Source organism: Pleurodeles waltl, chromosome 6 (assembly GCF_031143425.1).
Source record: "Pleurodeles waltl isolate 20211129_DDA chromosome 6, aPleWal1.hap1.20221129, whole genome shotgun sequence".
NCBI lineage: Eukaryota > Metazoa > Chordata > Amphibia > Caudata > Salamandridae > Pleurodeles > Pleurodeles waltl.
Genome location: NC_090445.1, coordinates 1399528280 through 1399545071, shown reverse-complemented (window position 1 = coordinate 1399545071; position 16792 = coordinate 1399528280). Strand labels below are relative to the sequence as shown.

Below are 16792 nucleotides of genomic sequence, written 5' to 3'. Positions count from 1 at the left end.
GTCATGAGACATGGTTAGGAGTAGTGTGCATTAGTGAGAGGTAAAAAATTGCCAATTGGTAAGAAAGAGACAATGACAGTACATATCAGACAAGTCAACAGTGTCTGGGCAAAGAGGGCACATTTACTACTGTCACAACACTGGCATGATCTAATGCCCAGAACTAAGGATAAACTGTCCATGTGGCACAGACTGGTGCTACTGCGTGCTTTTCCTTGAGAATGTTATTCCTTCCACATCTTCATCCTCTGATGTGTGTGGTGCCTCCTGTGCCATGGCTGGTGCTGTTGTAGGAGCAGAGGGGGGCCACATACACTTCAAGAGATAGAGATGTGGAGTCAAAGGTCCGGGCAGCTGCCATTTGTGGGAACACATAATGCATCACTGCAGCAAGGAAGAACTGCTGATTTTTCAACATTGCAGAAACATCACGGTGGTAGGCAGCCATGTTCTCCCCGCAGGCGGCCACTTCCTGCTGTATGGACTCTAGGGTATTCTGCATAGCCTGTTGTCTGTTAAGTTTTGCCAGTTTGGGAGGGCAATTGTTGTAGCCTCTGTCACATGACAGCAGATATGTCGGCCAGAGACTGCTGGAGTCCACATAGTGGGGAGTGGGTGTCTCCGATGGCAGCTGAGTTGTCCTTATTTGGACTGAGGTATGTACGAACTCCATCTAGGCTGCCTGCCACGGTCTCCATCCCCACCCCCACCTGCTTGGTCAGCTCCCGCTGGACTCCTACCACTGTCCTCTGAAAGTTAATCTGTGGGTCGAAGGAGTCCAGGGCCGTGTGAGTACTGGCTGGTGGTGTGTGTTGGTAGCTGGGTGGCTGATGTGGAGACCCCACAATGCTGTGTGTCCTCCCTGCAACTGGAGGTGGTGCCTGGAGGGATCTTAGTACATCCTGGAGAGTCTGCTCATTGATGGTTGGCAGCTGGTCATCCATATCATCTGTAAAATCCAGGACAGGCAGCTCGGCAGGAGGTAAGCCATCATCCTCTGCAATGAGATAGTGTAAAGTCAATCTTAGATTGTTTTGGCCGTTGACATGGCACACCATTTATTTGCCACTGGAGGCTCAGTGACATGTCACTGACCCAAGGTTGTAGTTGTACTCATGTGTTGCATTGTGCATCACACATTGGTCAAACTCTCAAGGTATTTTGGGGCATATTTAGGTGCCCAGAGTGCCACCTGAGTGTCACTTTTTGGTGATGCTCCGGTGGCGCAATGCTCTGCGCTGTATTTACAAGGTGGCATAAAGCCACATTTTGTGCCTTAACGCCACCTTGTATATATGGCCCCTTCACATGCAGCACTTTGCGTAGAAGGTGTGTGCAATGGGTATTGCCATGGACACTTGTGGTTCTGCGATTCCAGTGACCAGCTCCTCCGGGATGGCAGCTGCAACCATCTATTCCAGCTCATCCAGGTCCCTCTGTGGTGCGGAACGTCCACCTAAAGTCTGCAGTGCTGCCTTTCGGGTCTTGGCCAGTTTATCCCTAGTCCTGCACTAGCAATCGTGCCAGCGCTTCTTGCACTCGGTGACAGTCCCCTTCACCCCTGCCACTCTGTTGACTTTGTCCATTTCCTGTCCTATTGCATCTCTCCTCCCAACTGATAATTTGGAGATGACGAAGAGCTGGTGTTGGTGCTCCTTCACCTCTCTGACCAGGATGTCATGCTCCTCCTCACTAAAGTAACACTTGGGCATTCTCTTCTTCTCCTGGGACTTTTCCGGACCTTCCTGGCTGGTACTTGGGTGACTCCCTGGGGTCTCTCCCGGCGTGAAAACTCCATCGTCTCTTCAATTTGCACTTTTTCCTGCTTATGTATTTTGTTTTGATGCTAATGCAGTCAAAAAATGGCGCTAACCCTTTTGCGACATACTTACTTGCCGCAAAATGGTCTAGCGCCACTTTTGCAGCATTAGCGTCATATTTCTTTACGGCATATTGCAATGGTTAGCGCCATATTTTTTTTTACCCTACCTATTCCTTAGCACCATTGTGCGTCATTTCTTAAATATGGCGCACGTATGACGCTAAGGAATGACACTAGCTCACATTTTTAAAAATGACGCACGTCATTTTTCATAAATATGGGCCACAGTTTATTTGTGATAAAGGTATAGTGTATGCACAAAAACTATTCCCATCATGTTTTGCAGGCATTCCTTTCACAACACATTTCTGCACATAACTCAGCCTGTGGTGGTCCTAGGGAAATGGGACCACCACCAAAACATTCAGAACGATTTGGTCTTTCAGTCCAGGCCATCTTGTGGGTCACACTAGGTTACAGGTGGCCCAAAAATCATAACCTCTTTGACCAATCAAAGCATTTTCAAATTCTTTTATTGTTGGAACTTTTGTTTTTACAGCTAAGAGGAATTTGTGTTACAAGGGCCTTGTTTGTAATAATATTCTGACGGCTTTGCGCGGCTTACAAATGTGCAATGCACTATGCTCTCTTAGGGTAGAAGGATGAAGAATTGCCCCAAGGCACTACTAGCTCAGTAGGCTCCACAAGGACATGTAGCCACGACAAGTGGTTTTGCACCTTTTGCTAATGCACAAACACAGTTTATTTATGATAAAGGTTTAATGTATGCACAGACACTCACCCCATATTGCTTTGCAGGCATTCCTTTTAAAGCACATTGTTGGCCATAACTCAGACTAAAGTGATCCTAGAGCAATGGGACCACCACCAAAACTTTCAGAACGATGTGCTCTTTCTGTCCAGGCTATCTTGTTGGTCATACTAGGTTAGAGGGGGGCAAAAATCATAACCTTTTCCACCATTCAATGCATATTTAAGCTATCTTATATCTAGAACTTTTGTTTTTACAGCGGAGAAGAATTTGTGTTCTAAGGGCCTTGTTTGTAATAATTTTCTGACAGCCTTGCTTGTCCTGCAAATGGGTATTGTGCTTTATTTTTCAAGGGCTAAAGGAAGATAATTGCCCCAAGGCACTACTAACTCAGAATCCTCCACAGGGACATCTAGCCACAATCAGTGGTATTGCACCTTCTGCTAATACACAAACACAGTTTATTTCTGATATAGGTTTAATGTATGCATTGGCTAGTCTAATGCAGGCCCAGTATTACCTCAGCTTCTAACATGGATCTATTTGGTGAGGTTTACCATTGAAAAATAAGTCAAAAATATTGCTCCCACCAGTAGCTGATTTGCCTTGCACTCAAAATGTCTGTCATGGGGCAGAATATGTAGCACTTATGCAGGTGTACCCATGGAGAGATCCTGGTAGAGCCTTATTTTATTACCCTCAAGTGAAATAATTCCCTTGACCATGGATTAGTTCATGATTTCTTCTTCCTGTTTGATGATCTGTACAGATGAGTGGATATTGCTTGCTTTGCTTCTCCCAGTTATTGCCCTCCCTGTGCAATGCATAGAGTCAAGCCGAACTTCTACACATGCTTCATTGTCTAGTACATTATGAAGGGTAATTTCATGATGTCTCTTTGACCAACACTATTGTGCCTGATGTTACTCTTCCATTCCTTATATTATGTCTCCTTGACCGTGTTTCCATTTCTCCAATGTGTGTTTAAAGGTTGATGTTATGCTCTTTAATTATCATCAGTTCCTGGTGTAGGATTTTAATTTCTTCTTCAATTGCATCTCCTAGGCGTCTCAGCATGGACACTCTGTTACTCAGTTCCACCAGGTCTTGTTTAATTTCATGCATGTATTTAGTGAGGCCTGTTCTTCATGCGATGGTGTCTTTTCGAAGATTTCGGAAAAGAACCTCCTTGTTGGATCTCATAACAGGTGTTTTGTGGGCATCATGTTAACAGTTTGTTTAGGTGTTTCTTAGAGGGTGTCTTTTTTGCTCTTTGCTGTGCCCATAATAAATGTGGTGGGTATTCATAAGTTTCTTCTCCCATCCAAAGTTGAGTGCTACCATCTTGCACAGTTTACAGCTCTTGAGGGCCCCAGTCTTGGGCCAGCAAGATGTTACACCATGTGGAACCTTTACTCTTTTCGTTCTGGGGCCAAGATCACCTTTTTTGTTTTTTCTCAAGGGGTGAGATAATGCCACAGTGACACGCTCATGCTTTCGAATGATTAAGGACTGAATGCTTTATTTGTGCAGGGGGAATGAGTTCACCAATCACTATGGGGTGAATGTGTGGCTATCACCCATTTCACTCTCAGGGTCTTAATGTCTCTAAAATCTTGGTAGTCTGATGGCTGGTGAAATCTCTATGTCCCCTTTGTGAGGGTGAGTGGACTGGCACCTCTTGCACTAGAGCACCACAGTCAGGGGGAGCAACTTGGTCTACTCCACTGTCACTGTAGGGCTCAGCAGGTCTTTGCCGATCAATGCAGCAGTGATTCTCCATGACTTTCCTTCTTCCTAATTCTTCCAATGATGCAGTTCTCTGGAGTGTTTTTTTGCTGAACCTGGTGTAGTGTGCCACCGTCCCTGCCCTCCACCATGCCTCCCTGACCTCTGGTATTGGACGTTCCACTGGGCTTGCAACAGCCTCTTGGAGCTCTTTCTCGCTCTACTGTATTGGGTTCCTTCAGTGCGTGGGCACCATTTTGGGTAAGATATGCAGGGTTGTCTTTGTTGTCTTTTATTTCCCGCTGTAGTCCTTTATAATCCTCCATGCCGAAGGGTGCATAATCCTTCCCCGATGCTCCCGCGGAGTCGCAGGTCACTGAAAACGGGAGATTCAATTATTAGTGCTAACTATTGGCAAGGGCCTGTGTGAAGGAGCATTAAGTATGACTTGCTTGCCCACCATCTTGGTTTTGCTTTAGACAAGTTTACTGCTGTTGGGGTGGAAAAGCCCTCCGCATGGGAATGGACATGCATACTTGCCCTGAAGGCCCCAACTCAACTGATGTCTGAATCCCGAATGCTCATATCTATTGTCATAGGCAAAAACAGATCATGTGTCATGTCATAAGCCTGTTCACAAACTGTGGTCTTGTTAGACGGGGAGGGGCACCCAAAATGCTACCCTTATGTGGTGAAAGGCTACTACTTTTACCAGAATTTTAGCAGCACAAGCGCAGCGGTTACGGGAGGTGATCAGTAGGAGTGAACGGTTACTTTCTACCTTTGTCACTGGAGTGAGGCCTGAAGGCTCACTCATTTAAAGTTCTGCTACTGTATGCTTAACTCACCCTTGCCCTACATCAGCTTGGCGTGTACTGCTGCACAGTACATGAGTGATGTACATGTGCTGGGTATATGTGTGCCTGTGAATGGTACAATACAGGGCCAATACAGTACTGTGCAGTGCATGTGCAGTGCAGCGCATGTATGTTATATGTATGTGCTGGGTGTATGTGTGCCTTTGAGTTGCACAATACTTAAAGGATGTGGTGTTGCGCAGTGTGTGTATGTTGTGTACATGTACTTGGTGAATGTGTGTCTGGTACACTTCAGGGTAATGCAGTACTATGCAGTGTGTGCATGTTATGTGCATGTGCTGGGTGTATGTGTGCATGTGAGTGGTGCAATACATGAAGGATGTAGTGCTGTGCAGTTCATGTATGTTATAAGCATGTGCTGGGTGTATGTGTGACTACGAGTGGCATAATACATGGCTGACACTGGGTTCCATTTTAAGACACCCAGGGCTGTTTGGTGAAACATGAGAAGAGGTAGAGAAACCCCCTCAGACAGATTGGTGTATTGTTTCATTTCTGTAAGCTGGGTGGGACACACTAGAGGGAGGGAGAGGTAGGCTCCCCCAGTACACTGCAAAGGGTGTTCCTTGATTCAGGGGTGTGGTCAAATTTCAGTAAGAAGATAGGGCTAATGCCCAGGGCCAATATTTTGATACACATATCACTGTGGCTGACATCCAGGTGTGAACTCCTAGCCACTCCCATGAACTGTGCTGTGGGGCTATCAACTTTGGAGTGTCATCAGCTGTGACAGAATCCTTACTGGAGGAAGGGAAGGTAAGGAGTGGGCACCTTAAAAGGAAGCAGACCCCCAACATACATTTCAAAGCCTCAGACTCTAAATCACATTTAGTGTCTGGAAATGGACTACAAAAAGGGAAACTTGGAACCCCAAAAATTGTTAACTGTCAAGTAGCCAGTCAGGTTGTGCGAGGAGAAGAAGCTCTGCAAGACTTTGGCCCATGACCAGGACTGGGGACCAAGGCCTGCAAGTCTCTCAGCTGGGTGAGGGTACATCATCCATGGAATCCAAGACCACCTGCCCTGGAGCCTGGAGCGCACCACCTGCCTGCTTGCAAAGGTAGGGGGCCCTGTAAAGAAGAGGAGAGCGTTGGAGGGAGTAAGGTCCAGTAGAAAATCCTGTTGAATGGATTCAATTAGCGAAGTGTGAAGAGACAGTTGCTGCAATAATCAGGTTGTTGCCCATATGCAGGGAAGGTTGGTGACCCTTGTATGGCAGAGGAAGGCTGCCATGAAGTGAGCCATGGTCGTTGCTGCACCGAGTGGGTCATCGTCATGTGCACTGAGTAACCAGCGACCATGTGTGCCAGGAGAGGCCACTGTGAGGAGACTGCCTGAGGAGGCCACTGGGACCAAACAAGAAGTGTGACCTGGTTGTAATCATCACTGGAAAACCCAACCGTAATGACACTTACAGGACTGCACCATGACTGAGGAATCAGTGTCAAGACTTTCACACTTCCCTCCCTAACCATGGGAAGGACCAAAGAACTTACCAAGCTTGGAGGAGCTGCGATGAACCTCTGACTGCTGCGGCTGCATGACTGCATGTGAGAAACTTGAGGTCCGCTCTCTAGAGGGGCAGGGAACATTACATTTTTCAGACTTATTCAATTTAATTACCTACATAGATACTTCTCTTGAGCCTGCCTACGGAACAAAACTGTAGCTCATCCCCACCGTGCTTGGGATGTAACATAGTCTATCTAGATTTTTGTAAATATGGTCTGGAACGTTTGGTGCTGCAAAACTAATTTCAGGGGTGTGAGGCCAGTGCATGTCCCTTATCACTAAATTGGCGCTTCTTAATGTAAAGCGCTCGACTTCTGCAAAGCGAGATCGCGCTCGTAAATTAAAGAAAAAGAAGTCCACGAGCCCGATGGAAAACAGCGAGCCTCGCATGTTTTCTGTACTTGGTCGCTGCGCTCGAGAAGGGCTAGCCACCGGAAAAGGCATGACGTATGCGTGCCTTCGACTAATGAAAGCAAGCAGATTTTATTAGGCAAGCCCACGAACCAATAAAAAACACTGATGTGAAGTTGACAGGGCTCCGAGCCCTTTTCTAAATACTAAAGCGTCTCGCTGCGATACGCATGCGCGAGCGCATGCAACGCAGGCTAGACCCTAAAAAGGGTTCTCCCAAGCTGTTATTAAACAGCTACAGAGATTCCGAAACTACAGAGGACGATTATAGGATCGCAGTTAAAATGTTAGATTTCACTTTGCTGTAGACAAGGTCACTTTGTTGCCCTAGCTGCTTTTCGTACTACCAAAATGAATGAGAAGACTTCCTTTGAAGAAGGGCCAAAGAGGTAAGGGAGGTTCCCTTCTGGAGATATATCGAGCCCACTTGCACATGCATGTCCAGATAAAGATCTACGTCTTTACTGTAGGACAGGAAGAGGTAGTCCCTTTCCGAGTCATTAACTGTGTGGCCAAGCTCATTATCAAGCATGGCAAGAATATCTGAATCTGACCCCCGTCCAGAAACATTTTTGGGCACTAGAAAGATGTTCTGTTGGAGATTCTTCATTATTAAAGCTAGCACAGACCTTTTCTTTTGCTACTTGGATAATGTCAGCCAATTCTGAGGCCTTTAAGTACATCAAGATACAGAATTCAAAGACCGCGAGATCGTGTATGGATCCCAAACAACACTTGAAGACATTGTGCAAGTCTGTAAAAGACATCTTCTTCTAATCTGCGACAAAGTCTAAATCCTGAAACCTCAGGATGAGACATTTGACCTAACTGCTGGCAAAAAGCTGAGGAATATCATCCATGAAGCCCCAAGAGGAGCGTCACACTTGCATTGACAGATGCCAAGATGCCAGTTGGAGCTTTATATATATCTCTATGTCATCAGATCATGGGCAGGGCCATTGTCTGCAGGGCTTCTTCACACTCTATCTCAAGAGAAGCAGTGATCATAGGGGGCTCAGGCATATGTTGTGTTACCAGTATGTCTCCCAGACTTCACTCCTGGCACATACAAAAATATATAGCATGGGGTTTACAGTGAAAAGGTATTAGTGTGACAGGCACCACTCTACACTGCCCCATTCACTTCCATCTCAGTACATTCGGCATGCTCTCAGAATTCTTCAGTTTACCATGGGCCTCAGCAGCAGCTAAGCGATCCCACTATTAGCACTGATCACAGTGGTACTACTGTCAACACACATTTAATCTCAGAGGTGCCTACATTGTATAGGACTGGATACCCATATTTGTGACACCCACCTCAATGGGCTGTATGTGTGAGTTTGCACCCTTTACAATAACGGGCTCACATCCTGATCCTTTGTCCAGAATTATTGTTAAGGCTTACAGACATTTGTAAATATCATTAGAATAAGCCATCTTTTGCCCTCACCTGGATATTGGAGTGCAGGGACCCGATTTTACGTAACATTAACAATAACAACTCATGCACAATGGTACAGTGCCATACTCTATAGTTTTTTTTCACTACGTATGACAACTGTAAACACTACTATAGCCATTTGCGAGTGAGGATTGTGTGCAAGAGAGAAAAGGGTATGCGTGTCGGTCTATCCACCACTCGCTCGAAGGAGGACAAAGCGAGACATATAAGGGACCAACCATTCCCAACTTCTGACATATCACACAGGGGATATTCCTGGTAAGGATCCAGCCAAGAGACATTGTGCTGCCAGTATGTGCTAAATGCATTATTTAGTATGTGCTAAATGCATCATTATCCCAGGTCTGAAAGGCTTCCATTGCCCTTAACAATGTGGCATAATAACCATGATCGCTTCCATGCAAATGAAGGATAAGACCCACATTTGCACATGGAAGAGAAGACACTTCCTATTGCATCAAATTTTAGGACATGGCTGTCAACTTTCATTTTGAAGAGCTAGAACGGATGTGCACTGACTGAGGGCCATTGTGCAGCACATTATGCAGTTGCAGGTACCCAGCCCACAGGCGACCTGACTACAAATAACAAGAAACCTTTGAGGCAATCCCAAAGCATTAACACCAGTGGGGCGTAACACAATACCTCAAAACAGGACCAAGATACGTTTCTAAAGAACCCCAGTCAGCAGCATGAGGAGAAGTCTAAACAATGTGCCACTGTGAGCCTGGTGTCTGCCACAGCAAAACCTATGGGTTGGTGAGATGACCGGGTTAGTGACACACAAGGCAATGAAAGGGGTGCTAGAGTGCAGAAAGGGAACAGTACATTGTTGTGCAAATCTGTCGTCTCTTCCCAAGGAACCCAGAATGAAATGTAATTATTGTGACCATGTTGAGGGAATATTGCTGCTTTCCAGCTGAACGCCAATCGCGCAACCACAGCAAAGCTTCAGCTGCGAGAGTATGAATGTTTGAAACAGCTTATGTCTTGCACATTCTTCCACACGCTGCTGCACAATGCTACCCCACTGCTGTGTGGGTCGGCACCAACCCGGATTTACAATTCAGAGAAGGTTCGATATAACACAAATATGGGAACCCAGTGCCACAATATTATGGCCACACCAAGCATTCTTCGATAATATCAATGCCACACATGAAAACATGATCATAAGGAATGATAGTACTTTCGTACAACATGTATACCAATAAGAACATTGCTAATCCAAAAATGACTGATGCCTCAAGATCACAGTACTTACTGCTACAGCCGCCGTAAAATTCTCAATGAAATAGTAATCTGCACCACCATGTGCCATTAATCCAAGTGGCATGAAGGCCGCCAATTTTCCACGATGTTCTGATTTGTTCTTAGTTACGAAATTAAAAAGTTCAATGGGTCCCGCCCCTGTGCAGCGAAGTTCTCCCTGCAAAGTAAAGAAGAAGTCAATTACATTCTACCTTTGTTTCTGAAGGAGGCGTGCTTTTGTTAACAAAATAAATTAGAAGTTTGTGAAACTTAAAAAGAGGACAAATATGGTAAATTGGTTACTCAATCTTTGTTTGGCTCATTCACAAAAAGCCGGTTTGCACAACAAAGCGAATTGTAAATAGCCCTGAAGTAGGCCAAGTTGTGCAGTACATGTTGTCGTTTCACAAACTGCACAGTCGCCAGTATGTGCTCCATCTTCCCAAGGTATGTTAAAATATTTGACTCTGCTGGTCAGTTCAGGCTGGCAGAAAGTTTGACAGTTGACCATTTCTTGTCCGGATCCAGGTTCACAAAAACCCAAACCCTCTACCTGCGAACCTGACGCAGCCATTGTTACAGTGCAAATAAGGACGTGCCGGAAATACGTGCCCTCGTTCCTTTGGGGTTCTCCTCGTCATAAAAGAACATTATTATAAAAGGTGGGTCTTGGCTAGGTTCTGTGTCATCTGCGGACATCTTTTTGTCATGCATTAGAGGAAGGAGAGTCAGAGGCTGCAGCGTTGCAACAATTGGAGACAGGTTCCAACCCTATCATCATCAAGTCAGTTGCTGCCATTGCAAATGTCAGGTATCCACCAGTGCCGTATCTGTGGGTGCTTAAAAGCAGTGGAGAATCTGGCTAAGAACCATTGTTTTGGACCTGTACGGAGAGTTGCCTCCTTAAGTTGAACATTGTGATATTGTGCTGCTACTTCAAGTAACTCAAGTGAACTAGAACGCATGACTTCTTTCCAAGCCTTTCTGGGCCATTTTGAAGACAGGTGACAACGTCTTCTAGGATATGAGCGGTGCATCCAAGTGTCAGTTGTTTTTCATTGGAAGAGAAAGACTGCGTACACCAGCATACCACATCTGGCAGTGACTCACTTAGAGTGTTACAGTGAAGGAGTGTAAGATCAGCACCACGCTCTCAAACACTGGCTCCCCAAACCAGATGTAAAGGTAAGCACTCTGTGTTTTTCTGTTTTGTCAGAAGCACAGTTCATGCACCATGAATGAGGGGGCCTGCATGGTGTTCTCAGTAGTGGAGGCCAAATATGTATGTCAACTTGCATTTTCCAAAATTTTGAGGTGAGTCATGATTTCCAGAGGAAGAGTGAGCCCCACTCGGTTGGCGTCTGCCACTGGTGAAGGTCTACCTACCAACGCAGGTCGGAAGTGTTCGAAATAGTTAATAAGGCACCTGCAAAATGGACGCGGAGCACGGAGAGTCAGAAGTATTTTAAAGGTATAAAATTCATCTGTCATTAAACCAAAGAACCTCAGTCACTAGGAACAGAAGAGTGATGGATTATGATAACAACTGAAGGACACAGGCAGTGTCACCAATGTCAACCCGATCCTAAGAGCAAGACAGAAGCCAGATAGCATTAAACAGAGATCTCAGATGAAACCCAAAATCATTCAAACTCGTGCCCAATATATTGGAAGCAGAGTTTAACACTACTGCCATTAGAATTGGGGATTTTCTGGGCTGCCAGTGAGTACACACATTTAATTAAACTAATTTGTATGACACCACTGCCCACGACGAGATTTGATGATGCGTGAGAGTAAGGCTGGACAGCAAGAAGTGACTTTAGGAACGTGTGTAGTTGCTAATAGGCTGGTCGTATTAATCTAGAAGACTCAATGTCTGCAGCATATTTTGCTATATTTAATCTTGGCTGATATATATGAATATTTAAGAGGAACTGGGTCTTGAAAGGGAGGCAAAACTCCATCACAATTGGGGGGCGGAGAGGATTAATGCCTCATACTGACTAGGTATAATAAATACTTTTCTATTACAGGTTACCTAAACGTGAGTTACATAGTTTTTTAAATATAGTCTTTTCCCATACTCTGCACCTGCACTTCTGCGGTTAAGGTAACTGAGGCACAGGTTTGACCCACTTATGTCTCCTGGTTCTGAGATGTATACTTTAGCTGCTACAGTCTATCTCCTCCGAGCAAGCATACTAGGGAATCCCAAAGAGTGCCCATAATGATTACGCTGTTATTTTATTTATGATAGTTTCCATGAAGACATTCCAGTGTTCTGCCAAAGACATGGCCGGTCCAAGGTGTCACATTTTCTATATTTCTCCACAGGACATTACCAATTTCATGAGTAAACGTTAATCTAAAATGAGGTAATTATTTTTTTGGGAAAAGTATTTTTACAATTTTTAATTTTTCAGTAAGAGATTCAATGAAAACTGAACACAATACTGGGTCAAACAAAGGTTTTAAAGAGCAGGGGATTTTTCAACATGGCCGCAATTTCTTTTTACACCTGTGACTTGAGGTCCTTTAATTGTTACGAACCAGAGAAAGCACCTCTTTGATGGACAGTACCATGTACTCACGAAGGGTCAAACAGAAACTGCTCAGCAACTTTGGTGGCTCGGATTCAGCTATAAATTATGCCTGCTATGTGATCCAGATAACTGCTCCTCTGAAAGGAGGCAGTGGCTCAAAACACACACAAAGACTCAAGGGTCCCGACCGTGAGCTGTTCTCTGGAGCCAAGTCTCAGTGGAGCAAATACTGTCTTAATGTGCTTCCACAATGAAAGTACTAAAAGGTAGCGAGCTGCACATTACCCTGCCTAACGTTCACCCTTGCCCACAGCCGAATTCAGAGGGTTACTTGAAACGAAAGTCAGAGCTGGCAAAAAAGTTCAAACCAGCGCCACACTTCAGGACGACATGATTAGCATGGGGTCATGTGGGCTTCCATGGTTGGCATGCAGCCAATCCAGCTCAGAAAGAAGTCCCATGCCCGTAATCCACCTTTCAAATGTCAGAGGCCTGTAATTCCTCCACAGCTATTTAAGTCAGTGAGCCACTGGATTTCTGAGATGACTGCTGCCATCAAAAGGAAAAGCTTTACCTCTGGCCTGGCCTTCTGGACAAAAGTCTGAAATGCAAAACTAGAGGTGGTAACAGCGACCAGGACAATGTACTCATTGCATGGGTCAAATCTTTCAATGGAAACCTACAGAATGGCTTTATTCAATCATTACACACTGCTCCAAAACATGCCATTTAAAAATGAAATCCCAAAGACATATTATGTTGCTTTGGAAAGTGTGTTTGATTTGGCTGAGTGACACGTATGATTGACAGTGATGTGTTGTACAGGCAGAAAGCAATTCTATGTCAGAACCAGAGGCTTCGGATTATGCTTCTCTTTCCTTGCTGAGTAACTTGCAGCAGCCAATTAAAAAAATGTAAAACTCAAAACTACGTAACCCAAGAACCCAAGTATTCCAGTGCCCTGCCCAATCAAGTGCCAGCTCCCTGTATGTATGCTTTTGACACCATAGTCCTTCCTCTTTCTTTGCAACAGCAGCAGAAGAGAAGTGTTTTTCTCCTTCATTTTAATATATTTGTGAATTGCATATATATTTATAACTTGTTGAAAACTAGTGACTGGATGATTCACTCCGGGGGGTTTCGTTGTGCTTAGCACGTCGCATACACCAGCTGTGGAGTGGGAGCAGGGATTCTGGATGAGCACGCCGCTCCTACTGAGGACCACATCCTCTTTCACTTTCCTATGGTCCACATGCACGCGAGGCCAGGCAGAGCATTATTTTATGCCCGATCTGATTGGTCTGCTTCGGTGGTGGTGTGAAATGCTCTGGTCCCCTTGAACACCCGACATGCCAAATAAACATGAAACGGGCCTTGTGCTAGGGAATTAATACAGGTGATCCCTCCACATTCTATTTAGCTGGCAGAGACAGTATCTTGTCTTCATTACTCTCAGTGAGTCTAAATTATACTTGTGTTGGGGCTAATTCCACCCCTCCCCGAACTCTTCTACTCCTTGTGAATAATCAGGGAGATGGCATCCTATGCTGAAGAAGATGAATATTTTTGAGACATGTCAAAGGTGCCCTATCAGTACCAGATGGAAGAGAGATTAGTGGACGCCCTGGGTCCCCGTGGGCAGGATTCCATGAATCAGACTCCTATTAAGGCTCTGAAGCCATTTACTCAATCTTTGATGAGATCTGATTGATATGCTGCCAAGTCCAGTAATGGCCAAATCCCTGAGTTGGGATTTGCCCAGAGATCCTCATCGGGGCTACTTTCTCCTATGAAGTTCTAGCACAAATGGCTGTGTCAGTCCCCAGGGACCACGAATATGAGAGCTTTGACCCTCCGGGACCTTCTGGGACTTTTTCCATCCCAAATTCACAAATGGAAGATGTCTCTGCCCACAGCCTGCAGCTAAGCGGCAGGGCAAAACTCATCATTCAAATGCTGAGTCCCCCGGCCATGAAATCTGCTCTTTGACCCAGAAAATATTGTGCACCCACGCTCCACCGAATGGGTCCCATGTATAGAGGGGGCACATTATATGCAAGACAAGCTAAGGAAAGGGTTTGAACATAAAGTGTGTAACACCTTAAGTTCAGAGTGTCCTCGCCCCTCTCTCCTTGCTAAGGCGGTGAAAATGCCAGAGTTGGATCCCAATATGGCAACCTTTTAAAAAAGATTTGCAAAGGACCCCAAGAAGGGTCTTAATAGAGCATGGTGAACAGCCCCCTCAGCCCCCTTACAAAGATTTACAAATAGCAGATGTCTCTGCCCACAGCCTACAGCTAAGTGGAAGGGCAGAACTCATCATGCAAATGCTGAGGCTCCTGGTCATGAAATCTGCTCTTTGACCCAGAAAATGCTGTGCACCCACGCTTAACTGAATGGGTCCCATGTATGGAGGTGGCGCATTATGTGCAAAAGAAGCTAAGGAAACGTTTTGAACACGAAGTGTGTAACACCTTAAAATCAGAGTGTCCTCGCCCGTCTTTTCTTGGGAAGGGGGCAGAAACACCACAGTTGGATCCAAATATGGCAACCTTCCTTAAAAGATTTACAAAGGATCCCAAGAAGGGTCTCGATAGAACATGGTGACGGACCCCCTCGGCCCCCTACAAAGATACTTGAAAACACAGTCAAGGCGAAAGAAGAAAATTCTCAATCGGGAAACAATCCTGAAATTGGCCCAAAGAGCTCTTTGACTTCTGGGTAAAGTCAGCCGTGCCATGTCCAAAGAGTGCTGGAAGTCTTTTCTCATGTATATCGACCCAAAATTAGCAGAATTGGCCTCTAAGGATGCAGGCACTTTGGTGAACGGTTTATTGGAGACAAGTTTGTGAAAGATCTAGGAAAATATGCTGCTATCTTTTCCGCATTGGACAAAGCCCAAATGTCCATGAAAAAGATGTTTGTAGTGTTTTTTTTTTTGCCAGGGCTGGATGCTTCTGAAGCCAACCACCAGGCCAGGGTTTCAACCAGGCTTCAAAAGAGTACACGCAGAAAGGTCAGGGTACCTAATACACTTCTTTTAACTTCTACCCCACCCACAACAGAGGAAGTTGTGGTCATGCCCGCCGAGGTGGTAACAGTGGTGGATCCAACATCTGATCCCATTGTCAGAGGTTATTCTAGAGGGACGGATAAGGTTTCATCCACATGCATGGGAATTAATTGCCAAAGACCCCTGGGTTCTGCAGACAGTGCAGGGATACAAACTTGAATTTTATTCCACCCCGCTTCAAGAAAGTCCCCTCTCTTTTTTCACAAACAGAGAGCAATTTTACAGGCAATGAGATTCGCTTTCTACTTCTCAAGCAAGAGATAGTCGAGACTTCACCTCTTCCCCTGTGGTTTATCAGAACAATATTCTTAGTTCAGAAAAAAGGCGGCGGTTCCCGCTTGATTCTGACCCCTTAATTTTCAGCTTATGGATAGTGTACCCCCATTTCAAAATGGAGGGTATTAATTTTCTCCGGGATCTATAGCAGAAAGGCGATTGGTTGGTGCGTCTGAATTTCAAAGATGCATACTTAACAATCACCATTTATTTCCCTCATTGGTGGTTCCTTCAGTTTTATTGGCGAAACCAGAGGTACGAGTCTGCCGCTCTTCGCTTTGGTCTCTCATCTGCCCAATGGTGTTTCACCAAACTGCTATGCCTGGTAGTTTAGTATCTCAGGGAAAGATGGGAACATCTCATGATATATCTTGGCGATCTTTTGATCATGGCACAAAGTAAAGACATGATCCTTCTGCACCCTTCCTTGTCTATCCAACTCTTTCAAGACCTCGGGTTTGTCATCACTTGGAGAAATCGGTTGTGAGTCTATTCCAGACCATAGAGTTCTTAGGGTTTCAGGTGGACTCTATCAGGGCTCAACTGCGATGAACCCTGATGAAACAGATTTCCATCAAGAAAGAGTTGAGGAGGACCCTTGCCCCTCTGACTATATCATTGAGGATTCTAGCGTGGCTGGTGGGTCTTTTGCTGTCCTCCATCCAAGTCATCTTTCTGGGTTCCCTTCATTATCAGCTATTCAATGACTGAAGATCTTACATCTTCAGGAAGGGTTAGCATACTTGGGACAGACAGCGCTGTCGGAGACAGAGATGGTCTGGTTGTTAGACCACATAGATGCGTGGAATGGCAGGGCCATCTTCGCGTAATCATAGAATTGGATGCCAGTCGTTGAGGTTGGGGAGCTTGGTGTGGTTCAGTGGAGACGGGGGGCAGATGGTGCCCCGAGGAACTGAGTCTACATCAACTGTCTCGAATTATTAGTGTAAGCCTTTGCAATCCAATCCCTTTCTCCGCACAAGGTGCTGCATTGTACTGTAAATGGACAACATATCAGACGTCTGATACATCAATCGGTTAGGGGGAACAAACTTACA

At 45.3% G+C, this 16792-nt stretch overlaps 1 protein-coding gene across 1 annotated transcript in view; it reads right to left on the bottom strand.

Moving 5' to 3' along the window:
• LOC138300886 (putative oxidoreductase YteT) overlaps positions 1-16792 on the bottom strand; it is a 1004722-nt gene that overhangs the window by 78381 nt on the left and 909549 nt on the right. Inside the window, exon 17 of the mRNA XM_069240740.1 lies at positions 9853-10017. Coding sequence (XP_069096841.1) covers positions 9853-10017 — 165 coding nt within the window. The remainder of the gene's footprint in view (positions 1-9852; positions 10018-16792) is intronic.